Genomic DNA, 16,075 nt, shown 5'->3' on the forward strand with positions numbered 1-16,075 from the left:
AAAAAAAAAAAAAAAAAAATAAACACATCTTAGTAAAATCAATACCTTCTCAGCTTCGCATCGAAGCTAAAAAATTAATAATATTATTTGTATTATTCTTTTAATTAAGTGGATAAGTGACTCATCCTGTATATATAATATGTGTATTACAGGTTAAATAAACAATTTTAAATTTATTATCCTTTAGAAAAATATAATTGCGCAGCAATCGTAATCTTGAATATGTTTGATGTTATCTTGAAGTGTTACAGATGGTACATTTAGAAGTCCAAGGTCATAGTCGTGAGACTTATAAAAATTACTTGTACTTATGTTTTTCATAGCAAATTTTCTTTATTTCAAATGGTGTATTCTTTTTATTTGTGTATATGCACACATGTACATTTTTACATGTTTTGTTTAATGTTTTCTCTAATAAGGATCTAAATCTTTGTTCGTAGAGTTTAAGAATTATAGCATAACTATAAGCACGGAATATAATTCTGGTTTATATGTAAGGAAACGTGATGCCATTCAAACTGTATGTTATACTTTGTACCATTTAAGAATACTTCGCGAAAATTCAGTTTGAATTAAGTGTACATCAAAAGTTATTTACAGTATTGCGCTTGTGCTAAAAATGTTTTATTTTTTAACATACCTAGCTCTAAATCTAGTGAATCGGATTAAGTGATCTATGTATGTACAAAAATCTTTTACTTTTTTAGACATATTGAGATCGGTAATTAATACTAAATGACTGAATAAGAAAACTACAAGTACACGTATATAAACTATTTCATTAAATAGCATCACGGATGTAAAATTTATAATGAGAGATAAATCTAAATTTCGAAACGAACCTCAATACTAACAAGTGTGCGCATGTATAGATTTGACTCTATTTCGACGTTAACAGATGAAATCATTGAGAACTCAGTTATATTGCATAAAGAAGTCGGTGAAAATAATTTTGTCGTCAAATATTTTAAGGGTAATAGCAAATTAAAAAAATTATGTATTGATTTTTATCAAAATAGTAGAGGTTTACGAAGTAAAATTCCTCTTGTAATATTCCACTTTTTAATGCTGAATATTTTATTTTAATTGAAACTTGGTTGATCACGGATATTTCTTGTGAAGAGTTAGGTTTTGATGAATTTAATATTTTGCTGACTGTAACAATGAAACGAGCATTTATACTAGAGGTAGAGTTTTGGTTTGTACACATAAACAATTCTTGTTAATTGACTATCATTTGATAGTATCTAACAGGTTTTTATTATTGTGCATATGAGTGATAAAGTTAAATTTGTGGTTGGTTCCTGCTATATACAACCAGATATTTCAATAATTTACATTACGATGAGAAACATGTAGCTAGTTCTCAACGGATAATGAAAAAAAGTATCATTGATTATTTTTTTTATGATTTATAATTTGTACTATATGTACATTATAAATAGTGGAATGAAATGGCAAATTCTGATGTCATATTTGTTCATTTTTCACCAACTTAACATGTTTAAAAATAAAACTGCATCTGTTTTCGATTTATTATTTTCGTCTGATTGTAATATTCAATTTTAATGAGTCGCTAGCATTTTAAACATAAAGTGGGTATATAGCACAGGAAGTGTGTACATACACCGTAAAAACTGAGTTACATATCCACTTAATTTTTTAAAATGCTTGTAACTCAATTAGTACTTCTCCTAAAGTTGTTATAGTCCCATCAAAACGTTGCCTAACAAAAGTACTAAAAAATAGATAAAAAGTTTAAGTTATTAAGAAAAATTTAATTTTAAATGATGACTAGAGGTGAAGAGTGGGCCCTGCTATTTTGCCACTTCACATTTTTAGGCAATACTCCTCTTACCGGCTAAGTTATAAATACATCAATAACTTTCAACATACTGGTCCATAAATTGTTATCAATCAGTTATTTTATTTAAATTAAATCATTATTTATTAAATATACTAGTTAATTATGTGTGTTACCATTTGAAAAATCCAAGTTGACACCCATATAAGGTACAAGAGATAAACATTAACAATAATTCAGGAATAATTAATTGAGTAAAATATTGAATTAAAAAAAACTAATAAAAAAATTATCAAAATTATTCTTATTATTCAATTAATAAAAATTAAGTGGTGTATATTATTTTTTACTATTTATTACTTGTTTAAATATTTAATGAATAGTTGTACAACATAATTCAAATACAACGAATATTCAATATGGTCGCTTTATTGCCAAAACTATTAAATAAAAATATTTTTATACTTTATAAAAAGGTGTTAAGACAGTAAATCAATTTATTTGTAAATAAATGTTGTAATTATTAAATCACTGATTATAAATTGATCAAATGTCTAAAATGTCTACCATAATTATAAACTAGAAATAATACTAACATTTCAATCAAAATAATACTTATTTTAATTATACAGTATTGTTTTTGTAAAAATGAACAATATGATCTTTGTGCAAAATTCATTAACAATGTTTCAAGTTACTTATAACAAGTTACAAATCAAAAATATCAATTATATTCAAGGTAAACTCCAAATAAAATCATATGCATGACAACATTTTATGCACAATTATATTATGTTCACTAATTATTCAACGTAAATAAAATTAAATACTATCAAATATGATTAAAGAGAAAAATGTACAACATTATTTTACATTTTACGAATGAATATGAATTTATTACAAAAAAAGAGTTAGATCAATAATTCATTAACAACTATTAATTATTATTATTATTACTATTTATAGTAATAAATATAATCAAATATCACAAATTATTATTATTTAAGTTTGACTAGGTTATTCCAAATGTGACTACAAAATTTAAATTTATTAACTGTTAAATTTTAATCTCATTATTAGATGAACTTCGAAATTTAAAATTGTAAATAAACAATAAAAGTAATGTTATCACTTTTTTTTCTATATTTTTAGAGTAAAATTATAACTGCAATCGTTCAATATTTATCGGTGCGTGGTTCATTCTAAATAATTAGATTAATTTGTCAGTAACGTACATTACATTATAAACGTTTATCTTAATTTATAATTTTATTTTAAATTATAAATTAGAGTATTACTTATAAAAGTATAATTCCGTCTAAAAATTATAGAATTAACAGAAGAATAAGAATTCTTATTAAAACTAAAACTAATATTTTAACTATAAAAGATTTAATGAAATGAGTTATTATTTTTATTATTATTTTATTTCTCCATTGTATATATTTTAATTTTTATTTATACACGTTGATTTAATTGATCTTTTGATATTGTTTTTATTTCAAAATCATCATTTACAAGAATTTTATTAAGATAAATACTATCTGGATCAAATCTTTCCCATAGTATTTTCAAGTAAAAGGGTTTATTATGAATCAAATATGATATGACTTGTCCTATTTGTTTCCTTTGTTGATATGTGCATTTAGCGCATTCTGTTTGTAAGATCTCCGGGATATGTCCTGCCAAAAGCAATACAACCACAATTATTACATTTACGTATTTATTATGTTAGAAGTGTATCTTTCCAAAACAGTTAAAGAAGATATTTTAATTTATTGTCATTAGTATTACATTAAATGTCAAGATTATATTTCGACATTTAATAAATCTTTTAAAATCGTGTAAACTTGTAATAAATAATAAATGTTCATTAAAATTAAATGTTTATCAATAGTTTCTCAGGTCCATAGACACAATATGAGCATAGATTTGAAGTTCAATTTTCTTATTTCACCTTCTTAAAAAATATTTTTATAAATAATTGAATACAATTTATTTTGTTTTAAAAGTCAATGTCAGCATTTGAGAGATTATTCATTCATTGCTGTAGTTATTAAATTAATTAAAAATAATAATTTTAACTTATAAAATGAAAAATTAAAAAAAGTGTTAAATTTAATGAAATTATTATAGAATATAATTTTACTTTAAGGTTGAAAAAATTATCGAGTTACATATTTATATAAAGTATTTTAAACCAAATTATTTTTCTATAAATTATCTTAATAAAAAAAAAAAAGTGTCGTGCTCTATAAAGATTGACCAATCAATAGAAATAAAGTTACAATTACGAAAAAATAATGAAATGAAATTAATCAACAAAAAAATAGTTTTAACTTAAATTTTAATTCAAGTTAGTGATAATGATTTCCATCATAAATAAAAATTTTTTATAAAAAATTATAAAATTTGGTAGTTTTTTTAGTGCAGTTTTTAACAATATAATTGGGTAATCAATTGCAACAAATAAAAAGTTTTAAATTATTTCATAATGATGAAAAAATTGTCATTGGTCTTATTTTAAAAAAACATTTTTTCATCAAACTAATAATTTATTATATCTCTTGTTTGCTTAAACATGTACTGAAACACTCAAGTCATTGACATAATATGCTAGTTATTATACTATAATAACTTAAAACTCAAATTATATAAAAAAAAAACATTTTTTTGGAAAAATACAGTTATAATAGGTTTATGTTTTTTTTAATCCATTGTGCACGCTACAGGTAACGTCAAACCGAATAAGACGTTATTAAAAAAAAAAAAAGCCATTTGGTACAAATTGGTTTTGTTAATTTTATTCAGATGGAAACATTAACACGGAAAGATTAAATTCGATATTTCATTATTCTTTTTTAAGTCATACATTTTCATTATGTATTACTTCAAAGTAAAAAAAATTAATTCCAAAATAGAGATAATACTTAAAATAATAATTTGTAAGAAAGTTAATAACATTAATAATTCTAAAATTATTATATATGTATCCTCTTAATATAAATATTTTGAAATTATTGTCTGAAAAACGTATTATAATAACTATTTTTTAATGCTTTCAACTGTAAAAACAAAGTGCATTTTGCACACCTAGATTTCACAAACATTACCTTGTACAAATGATAGGTTTGGTTCAATATACTTGAACTATCCTAGGTTATTACACTTAAAAACTAAATTTTAGAAATATATAAATGATACTTATAGACTATGTTTAACCTTCTAATATTAGATGTCTATGTATTTTTTTTATCATTTTAGTTTAAAAATGAAAAATGTATAAAGTTATAAATAAACTATAGTATTAAATATCTTAATGTTAAATAAATAAATTGGCTAAGGTTAGAAACATTACTCCTAATGAGATCAAATTTTGCAGTACCCTGAAGATTATGTAAAAGTATTTCTGCTTTTTGTCCATATTAAAAATATGTACTCCAATGAATCTATATAGTAATATATAATTACTATTTTAAATCGCTTTTTTACGTAGTTTATTCGCACACTTATACAATAATAAAAATATATCGGTTCTATTAACGATTATTACTATCAATTTTTATAAATGACTCTTATAAAAAATAATAAGAATTTAATGGGAATGTAACAAATAAGGGCCCTCCGGCAAGAAATAAATAAGGACATTGCTCCGGTTCCCGTTAGTAAGCAACAATATACTGAATGTCAAGGCTCTCATAATTAGTTCACATAGTTCAATAATATATAGAACATATTTGACTAATATTTGAACATTCTAATAAAATTTACTTTGTTTAAATTACAATTTTGAGTTCTTACGAGGAACTACTTCATTCAAGTTATTGTTATGCCTAGCTATTCAGTAATGTAGAACGCATAATTACCATTCCGTATATTTAAATTAACATAAATCAAACTAATTATCTTCAAATGTAATTCAAAAGTAAAATTATAATCTGTTTACTGAATATTCAGTCTTTGGCCATCATTTTATACGCATGTTAATCTGAATAATGAAAATTATTCATTTTTATCCATATTGTTTTTTTTTAATAATAAGAATTAAATTTAAAAATAACTAAAAAATATTAATGAAAAACTAATATATATATTTAAGTAATTTAATTACTTTGTTTCTACGAATATAATTAATACATTTATATTTTTGAAAAATGATATTCAAATTTTATTTAAATACAGTACAAACTTTAGTAGTCTTTCTAATATTAAATCTAATTATACAATTCTTAGTTTTTACAACTTTCAAGATTCTTTATAAAAATATATTGAAGTAAAACACGTTGTACGATTTCTTTATATTTTAAAGATCCTCACATTATTATAATGTCTCAATGGTAACTAGTCTTAAACAATAAAAACGTGACGTATGGTGATACTTGTGAAGTAACTAATTTATTTCTTAGAAAGAAAAACCTTAGTTATGAATTTTCATAGAGTATCATATTTACTATATGGTCTATAACTTTATAAGAAAAGTGAATTATATTAATAGATCGAATTTTTTTAGAGAAAATAGTAATAATTATTCAATAATACTCAATTAAAAAAAATAAAAACCATCTACAGATACAATTCAAACCTTGAATTTTAAAATACGTGATATATCACATTAGTTTAAAAAAATTAAAACTAGTAAAAGCAGTTTACATTAGTTAGTTTATTTATTTGATTAACAAATAAAAACCCTAAAATTTTGTTATATATCATTTTTATAATCTATACTGTTTTTTAATAAGTATGTACAGTCAACAGATTAAATTTTGAATGAACAATGTATTCAATACATTGAATGAATTAGAATACCGTTACAAAAATAAATAATTTTCAACTAAATCGTCATTTCACCTACTAAATTTTTCACTTTGTAAAAAGAAAATTAGTTTAAATGTATTAATTTAAATATTAATGATAGTGAGATTAATTTTTATTATTCAAACAAATTCATATATTATATGAACTTTACAATGAATAATTTTTTAAATGAGTATAATTATTTGTGAATTTCAACAACAGAACTGATCAAAGTTCAAATTTCATTAGTGACTGAAGATTTTTTTTTCAAATTCAAGGGTCATTCTTAACATAATGTATACGATTTAAAAGTTGTTAAATAATTATAACTAACAACTATTTAAATTATTCATTAGTACTAGAAACTTACTTTTGAGTTCTAAGCCTTCTCTGGTACACGGCCCTTTGTCAATAAAACAGTTGAAAAATACTTTTACAAGTCTTTCATTGTGCACAAAAGCTTTAATGTCAATATAATCATAGCGCGTTGTGTAATGTGACTTTTCCTGAGGTTTTGTATTTTCAAACTGATTATTTAACGAAATTTTGGATTTAGTGGGGACTTTATTCTTATGAGTATCTTTTACATTATAATTGAGTTTGGATTTTAAAGATGACTGAATTTTTGGCGTTGTATAAATGTTATATAATGCCCCAAACATGGGTTTGGCGGTAATGACAGGAAAAGTGGTTGACATAACATAATTTGTTGGAACACTTGTTACTTGAGTTTGAATCCGCTTGTGAGAAATCTGTTTAGTTGCAATTTTATGAGATGAAAATAGTCCCAACGCCTTGTTGTCTTCGGGTGAGCAGGAAGCGGTAATGCAGCAAAATATCCACATAAAATCAAAAAACATTTTTGAGATTTTGACATAAATTACATTACCGATCAATTGAAGAATAAAATATAACTAGGAGATTTAACCACCGAAAAATTTTCATAGTCGCTTCTAAATGAACTCGCTACTAATCGCGCAATGTCAAGATGTGAAAACGCAGAGTGAAGCTCCTACGACGAAACATAACAATATATTTACTACTCGTTTCAAGGTTGCCGTTATACTACACACAAAAACGTGTAGCCACCACGTGTATCGAGTTTTTTGCCCGCGAATCTGTTAAATAAAAAAATTATTTCAATTGATAATAATAGAATGATATACCATAATTTTCAATTAGATTCACCTGGAAATTCTAGCAGGAAGTCACAAAAAACATTATTTAAATTTTTTTCCGAAAATATTACCAACTTGAAGTTTATATTTTAGTGAAGCATGAAAATTATAAGGATATTAAAATTTTGTGGAGTTTGGACAAAGGGGGATAAGTATAAAATTGCAACTTTTGGAAAAATTTATTTGAAACTTATAGTTTACATTTAATTCCATTTTTTACATGTAAAACATATACAAAATGTTTTTATGTTTTAAAATAAAAATTATGTTTCATGTAAGTTGCAATTTCATTTTTCCAAAAGTTGAAATTTTACATGTATTCCTTTTTGCTTAGGACCACCGAATTAAGATGTACTGTATACATATTTTACATTGAAAAATTGCAGAAGAAACAAGTTTTTATTAATATGACATAACTTTTTATTGACTAAGTAATCCACCAGAAAGCATTTTATATGATATATCATAACTATAGAAGATTCCTTAATTATTCCTCACGTAATATTTTAATAAGTCAAAAATAAAAAAATATATTTTTCTGTATGTTTTAGAAAAAACTCGTTTATACCATTATTTCCTTTTAAAGTTGTATTAATTAAATTTTTTTTTTGATAATACAAAAATTCATTGACTTCAACTAATTTAAAAATATATTCACCATTTAACATTTTCTAATTTAAAAATCAATGCATGTATATTTCCATAAAAAACACAAGATCTTAAAATTTAAATGATAATACAGAGAAAATGAAACTAAATTATTATTTAAATTTAGAATAAATAGAAAATCGAAACTTTTGAAGAAAAATTATATTTTTCTATGACACGGCCCGCGTCGCTTCGTTATACACGATGCCCCGCGACTCGTGCCACCTTTATCAGCCGTCGCCCTATTTTATGAGTATTTGACTGACCAACACCGCGTGTTATACGCTATGGTGCAAATTCCGTCAAATGCTGCACGGCCGACGACGACCCGCCGCAAATGGTGCGAGAGTCTTCCTCCTGTTGTGAAAGCGACAACGTCGACCAACCGATCCGCACCCGCGTACCGTCGCCTACAACGCTGCTAACCCTTTGCCGTCCAAGGATACGCCGGACATCGCGTCGTCGACGCCAGCGAAAGTGCCGCGATATTATGCGAACATTATTATTACTGTGTTAATCTTTTTGGTTTGTTTTATTTTTGTTGACATAATCTGTTGTCGTTCATTTAATAAACGGCCCACGGGTCTCTACCCTCAAGACCAGTGTCGACCACATTTTTGCGACGTAAGTCGTGTCAGTTATAAACTCATTAAAAAATTGTATAAAGCGTATTAATTAAAATACCTGTTATACGGGTTGAAAAAAAATTAGTTTTATTAAAAAAATAATAATAAAAACTTTTTTTATTTCAAACTATGGTTTTATTGATATAAACAGATTTATTTATATTCAAAAAATTTTATTTTAAAACATAATTTTAATATTTTTAAAAATATCTTTAATTTGTAAATATTTACACATAAAAATTTTGAGAAAATAGTGTTATTAAAACATAGTATAATAAAAATAATATAAATATCAAGTCTTTTGTTCGAAAAAAAATATATTTAAGGTATTATAATATCAATTCTAGATAACTTGTTAAAATATTTTGTTTCTTTTTATTATTTATTGGACTTAAAATTTTTATGTTATAATATTATTAAAAATAATGATTGAAATATTTCAATAGTTTAATTGAAATATTTCTTTTTTATAACATATCATATTTTTAATAAGATTAAAAAAAACGGTGTTATCTATTTTATACTATAACTATAGAGAAAATTTTTTATAACTGGTGACATGCAATCAAATGAAACAAGAATATATTAATAGAAATTCAGTGAAATATTTTGTGAACTTCAACAATTATTAATTCAAAATATAATAATTATATTATTAATAATTAGTAAAATATTATTATATTATTAATAAGTAGTAAAATTTAAATAAAAACTCAAAAATTTACAAAAAAAAATTGTTTTTTTTGTTTCATTTTAACATTTAAAATATTTTTTAAAACAGTTTGGAACACTGCCATTATAATTAGATGAATTATTATATTTAAACTAGGATTTTTTTAAAACACTTTAAGTCTAAGAGGTATCAATGCATTATAATTTTATTTTATTAATCTTGTAGATCCCAAATTAATAAATTAAAATTTTAAAGTGGCTTAGATTATTACAATTTTGATTTTTAAAAATAACGTACGCAGTATAAAATAAAATATCAAGTCAGATATAAACAAGTTATTTACTGATTTGTATGTTTTAATAAATAAATGTCAGTGGTAATTTATAAATTAAACATGGTTTTCAATAATTAGGGAAACAAGTAAATTATTATTAATCATAAAAAAATTAATACCCTTTTCCTTACTTTTTGAACACCTTGTATAAACTAATATGAGCATTATTTGATTATAATATAACGAAATTGGTTCCATTAAAATATTATATTAACATACTAAGTTAATGGAAAACACATAACTTAAAAAAAATACAAAGAAAGCACATCAAGAGGAATTATGATAAAAGAATCGTGATTCTCTTTTTTTTATATACTAATTACTGATGTACATAATTTACATTCAATTATTTAATAAATATTTTTAGAAAATCAACCAGCACGTGATAATTTTTCATTTTCCTTTAATTGATTATTTATAAATTTTAAATTAATTTAAATTATGAAGAAAATTTTAATTAACAGAGAAGTAATTGCTCTAATCGTTCAAACTGAAACTATGTGGAAAGATTGAGTTCAAAGGAGAACTATACCACTATTGACAATAAATAAGAAAATATTGTGACTAGTAATTTAATGTTAATATCGTAAATGATTGTATTTGACTTCAAACATACTTAAATCATTTAATATTTAATGTAAAACTAATGAGCTACATTTAAACATTAATAAATTTATAGTTTGTAATTGTTATTAAAAATAATTTTATGAAGTCTCTAGATTTGATAATGTGTAATTGTATGTATTATATGTTTATACCTCAGTCAATATGCTTATATCGGTAAAAAATGTAACGAATTTTAACTTCAAATGAAGCAGAATTATAATTATGCATTATTAGATTTTTACTTAATATTTTTTGTGTCATCTCTTTATAATTATTAAATATAATTTAAATATATTTTTATGTATTATTTCTTATTTTTCTCTGTATATTGTATTATCATTATTTAACATAATTATATTGTAATTTTAAAGACAATTTGCCTATTGAAGATGAAATAAATAGATAAACTAATTAATTAATAATGGTGATCTCAAAAAAGAATGGAACAATTTCAACAGATTTATATCTATCAATATTTTATGGCGTATTATTTTATAAATGTTATATCGGTCTCAATAAAGTCCAAAATATTCCAATCAAAATTATTTTTAATTTTTCAAGGTCACAGATCAATTTGTAACAACATAAATGATATTAAATGCTACTTAAATTTTAGTGAATAATTTATAAAATTATGATAAATTTGTCAAAAAAAGTTTTTTTTTATTTTAATTTTTTTTAATTTTAGGTATAATTTTTTATTAAAATGTTTTAATTTTTAATGTAAAAATAATTAAAAAATTTTTTTGAACTTTTTAAACAAATTTATAATGTTCTATTTTAAAAAAGATGATATTTTGTAAAACTATAAACATTTTAAATGGTTGGAATTAAAATTATGTTCTAATACGATAAACATTTTAATTATACTTATTACAGTTAATCGAATAAGTTAGGTTGGGTATAATCATTTTAGGTTTGGGTTGGGTTGGTCGATATTTGGATATAATTTATGATGTTAAGTAAACGGTATTTACAAGAAGAAACATTAATCTTTTTTATTTACTATATGTTATGTATAGTTATATTATAACTATGTTTTGTTAGGAATTTTATTATCTATGAAAAAAAGTACTAAAAAAGATTATACTTAAGCCTTTTTTTATAAAAAAATATCAAAACATTTTAAGCAATTTAATTAATCAGATAAACTTCTAAAGTTTTTAAATTATATTTGATTATTTAAAATAGTACTTATACTTACCACTTCATACACAATTAAGGGATGTTGTCAAAATACTGTTTCCTTTAAACAATATTGTATTTATAACGTTCTGAAATGTTTTTTGTATAATATGGGGAAATACAACTTTGGATGTCAAAGTTATACTAACACTAAAAATAAATATTAAACGGGTTATATGTGTAAATAAAAAATAAGGCGGCCTCGACTGATAATGAGATAGACAACGAGTATATGTGAAAATACATACAATTTATATTTTACAATTATTGTTATTTTTAATAAAGAGGCCAACATTTTACGTCGATTTACATAAAACAAAAATTAAAATTACTTAATTAAATAAGTGAAAATGATAAGCCGTTTATAAATTGTTAATAATACCTCAATTTTATATTTTTATATATCCATGAAAAATGTAGAGTCTTTTATTTAATAAACAAATGTGGATATAAATATTTTCAAATTGAACAAAATATATAAATTTTATTTTTTAAAGTGTTTTATAAAATTTAACATAAATGTACATACATAATAGATTATATTTACTATATTTTATGATTATAAGTAATAGATCTCACTGAGTATTTTCGTCATCTAATTTGCGCAATAGCTATTGACTTATTGGTATGACATTCAATTATATGAATTTAGTTAATTTAGTTACTTGAATTTAGTTCGACTAAGGTGAAACGTTAATTTCAACTTCAATTTCACAAAATTGGCTAAAATGAAATATATGTTAACACCGATATTCATATTTATTAATAATTTCCAAAGGATAGTATAATTTCGAATAAAATGTAATTATTAAACAATTTTAACCGTTAGTATATTTCTTAAAATGTATAGATGAATAACGAAAATATCAAAAAAAAAATCATAATTACTTATATAAACTTATAAAAATATGTTAATACATAGTCAAAATACATTTTATGTTTTTGTTTAGAACTAGTTTAAAACCCGTTATAAGAAAACAAAAAGAATAGACAAAACCTTTTGATTAAATAACACTAACATAAGATATAAATAATATAAACCTGTTCAAAACTCAAAATATATAAAAAATAACAATGTAAAAATAAATGTGTTATTAAGCAATTTATAAAAATAAAATTTATAAATTCCAACAATAAAATAAATAATTTTCACCAGTAGAGTGACAATGTGTAAAGATTTCATCACCCTGAGACAGTAGTGATTTGGCGTTTTTTTTCACAAGCACAATCTTTGGAGCTTAGAGTGATACAACCCATTATTTCTACCATAACTCATTAAAAACTAAAAAAATATTTTGTACAGGATATAATTTTTTAACATAAAATAAATTCAATTTGAATATTTAATTTAAAATAAAAAAATTAGATCTCTCAAAACAATGGTATTTTTGTAGGAGTGGGGATTCTTTGAGTCCAACCCCCTATTGATATAAAATGACAGTAGCGAAGGAGTGAAGCTATTCATTACTATAAATTCAAATAAAATCTGGATCCCTCCCCCACAACAAATTCCTTAATATACTACTGTCTAAAAAATGTTTGAAAATTATGAAAAACAGCAGAAAACTTGTTAATTTGTGGAATACTTTTTACAATTTTCTTTAGTATTATGTATGAAGTACTCATACATAAGAGGTCAAAGTAACATTTTGGGAAAAAAAAGAAAGAAGTTGTAATGTAATATAATTATGGTGGATATAAGGTCACAGGTAAATATATTCAAAAATTAGATGAATTTTGATTTTCTGAAATGTTCAATTTTTATTATTTTCTTTTCCTTCCCCTTTCGTAAGATGACAGGTCCTCGGGTACGGTCAGGGTGGACATGGTGAATATCTCATTGGGTTCTCTACATTTACGTAGAGGATACCCATTAACGTTAGTGAAATGTCAACCATACTCTGACCCATGCGTTGGATTTGTTATGCTCATGCCTTTTTTTTGCGCTATTTTATTTTTTTATTTTGCATTTTTAATATATTAAATTGTTGACTTAATATAATGTTTATGTCATAAAAATTTAATATGATCTCAATCTTAATTTAAATGATCAGTTATCCACCTAATATTTTGTAAATCTCTCTATTGGTTCTTATAATGAACACTATTATATTGTTTATTGGAATACTGTGTGCATACTACTTTAGTGATGTGTCAGTGTTTTTTTTTTATAAAACATAAGCTATTTGTCTATTTATATTGGCTATATAAATAAATATTTATATTTTTGGCTATTTATATTTAACTGTCTGTAGACAGTTTGCTAATATTATTTTGGTAAATCAATATTGTGTGTTCTACCTTTATGTGGACATAATGTTTAATAACACAAAAAATAATTTTATCGATTAAAGTAGTATAAATAGGATATTTTTTAATTTACATATTTTTAGCTTCGATGCGAAGCTGAGAAGGTATTTATTTTACTATTATATGTTTTTTTATTATTATTATTTTGTCTCTGTTACCACTCAAACGTAGCTCTCACTGGACCGATTTGATGAACAATGTGTCAAAAGATCACAAATCGTATCTAGTCGAATGCATTACTATGCTATATACTAGCTATTGTTTTCAATCCGTTGTCCGCCATGACGAGCTCGTATGCTTTATGCAAATTCTTTTTTATTGGGTGACACAAACTACATTCTGATTTATAACTAACCCTCCTACGTCCACGACGTATTATCGTTATTCTTCATCGAGCCGTATGTTTAGCTTTTGTGAAAATAATATGCCAATATTTTTATTAGTAATATACACCCACAAAACAAGTCGTTTACTGAGAAGCGCATAAAAATTCATAAATTTATCTTGTATTCGTGTATTAAAGTTACGATAAAAAAGTATATAGTCGGTTGTGTTTTCTATAATATAAAAATGAAGAATGAACAGCTTTTTACACTCTTAGTTATTATTTTTACTATCATTGAATTAGTTTAGGTATTATGATATAATTAACTTACCCACGTACAAGAATCCTGTGGCTGTATACAACATCCGTATACGATTTTAGTATTTCTTTGAGGAATGTTATACAAGATTATTATAAAGGTTTGTTTTGTAGAATTTGTAACTCCGAGGAAACTGAAAATTATGATGTATAAATTATTTTTTACGCTTTGTTTTAGTTTTAATTATTCTAATCATATATGCGAAGTAAAATATGTAAATGATATTCATATATACCGTACTGTATATGGTTTATAGAAGGGAATAAAATTTCCTAATAAAATGTGTTTTCTAAAAATAATAATGAAAACAAAATTTTTTAAAAACTTTTTTTGAAATTTTATTAACCTAAACCTTTTGATTCTGGAATTCTGAGTCTTATTCCTAAAATATTAAAATTAAATGTCTTATTTGTTTTTTCAAAAGCAACTTATTTCTAAGCATTCAATCATTATATTAAATACAGTATAATTTAATTTAGTTTTAAATGACATTTATGTTCCGTTGCTATGAAAAATACTACAAAATTTTTATATTATAAAAATTATACAATTTTTGGATTTAACGTCAATAAATCGAGATTATGGATAGTTTTCATTCATTTCAAAGTACGTTACATTAGCTGTAATTTAATGTAAGTTTAAAAAGGTCGGATTTTTTATCATTATCAAAAATTAAAAAGAAAACAAAATAAAGTGAAAGCTAAAATTATCAACATCACCTGTTTATGGCAATTGTAATTTTTTGAGGCATTTCCCTTTATCACGGGATTTAGAGGATTTTTTTTAATTATAATGCTGATAGCATCAACAAGATACTTTTTGTGATCTTTTGATTTATTGTCGAGTAGAAGTGGAGTAATAGTGTATAGTGACACAAGAAATATAAAACATAGAAGAGTAAAACCAATAGTTTCTCAACTAAGAATCGAAGCTAAAATAAGCGTATTTTTACAGTGTAATTAATTTAAAATACTACCCTCAATATTTTTTGTTATATTAAAAGAGTAATTACTCTTTCAGTCCCCACGTGTAATAAGCATAATTATTTTTGTAATTATTATAATTAATATGACTATTGGATACACATTGGTTGAACGTGCTGTCGAGAAATTGTGTTGTGATTATACTATCGTTGTGCTTCATCGAGTTGTTGGACTTCTTTCTATGTCTGCATTGTCGCCGCCATCTTAGTGCATTTAGCTATAAGCTCTATGGCGCTTGCGAGTCAGTAGTTTTGTATTCATTTTGTTGTAAAAGTAAAATACCATCTTTG

General features: G+C 23.6%; 1 protein-coding gene across 2 annotated transcripts; it reads right to left on the minus strand.

Annotated features, from left to right (window-relative positions):
- Nucleotides 1–2,793: 2,793 nt before the first annotated feature.
- On the minus strand, nt 2,794–14,919 carry LOC126905723 (uncharacterized). 2 transcript variants are annotated; one of them, XM_050685714.1, is made up of 3 exons: nt 14,815–14,919; nt 6,969–7,716; nt 2,794–3,486 (listed from the first exon to the last, which is right to left on the minus strand). In XM_050685714.1, the coding sequence occupies exons 2-3, from the start codon at nt 7,456–7,458 to the stop codon at nt 3,263–3,265; spliced, it is 714 nt and encodes a 237-aa protein (XP_050541671.1). In that variant the 5' UTR covers nt 7,459–7,716; nt 14,815–14,919; the 3' UTR covers nt 2,794–3,262. The 2 variants fall into 2 exon arrangements, with proteins under 2 accessions (XP_050541671.1, XP_050541669.1); XM_050685712.1 differs by lacking the exon at nt 14,815–14,919 and adding an exon at nt 11,868–11,981.
- Between the last annotated feature and the right edge of the window lie 1,156 nt (nt 14,920–16,075).

Source organism: Daktulosphaira vitifoliae, unplaced genomic scaffold (assembly GCF_025091365.1).
Source record: "Daktulosphaira vitifoliae isolate Bord-2020 unplaced genomic scaffold, ASM2509136v1 Scaffold_4, whole genome shotgun sequence".
Classification (NCBI taxonomy): domain Eukaryota; kingdom Metazoa; phylum Arthropoda; class Insecta; order Hemiptera; family Phylloxeridae; genus Daktulosphaira; species Daktulosphaira vitifoliae.

What these genes read in the sequence shown, in the direction of transcription:
- LOC126905723 (XM_050685714.1), bottom strand. Translation starts at nt 7,458, where the DNA reads ATGTTTTTTGATTTTATGTGGATATTTTGCTGCATTACCGCTTCCTGC. An exon ending in AGAAGGCTTAGAACTCAAAA is followed by an intron (nt 3,487 to 6,968) that starts GTAAGTTTCTAG and finishes TGCTTTTGGCAG; the next exon opens with GACATATCCCGGAGATCTTA.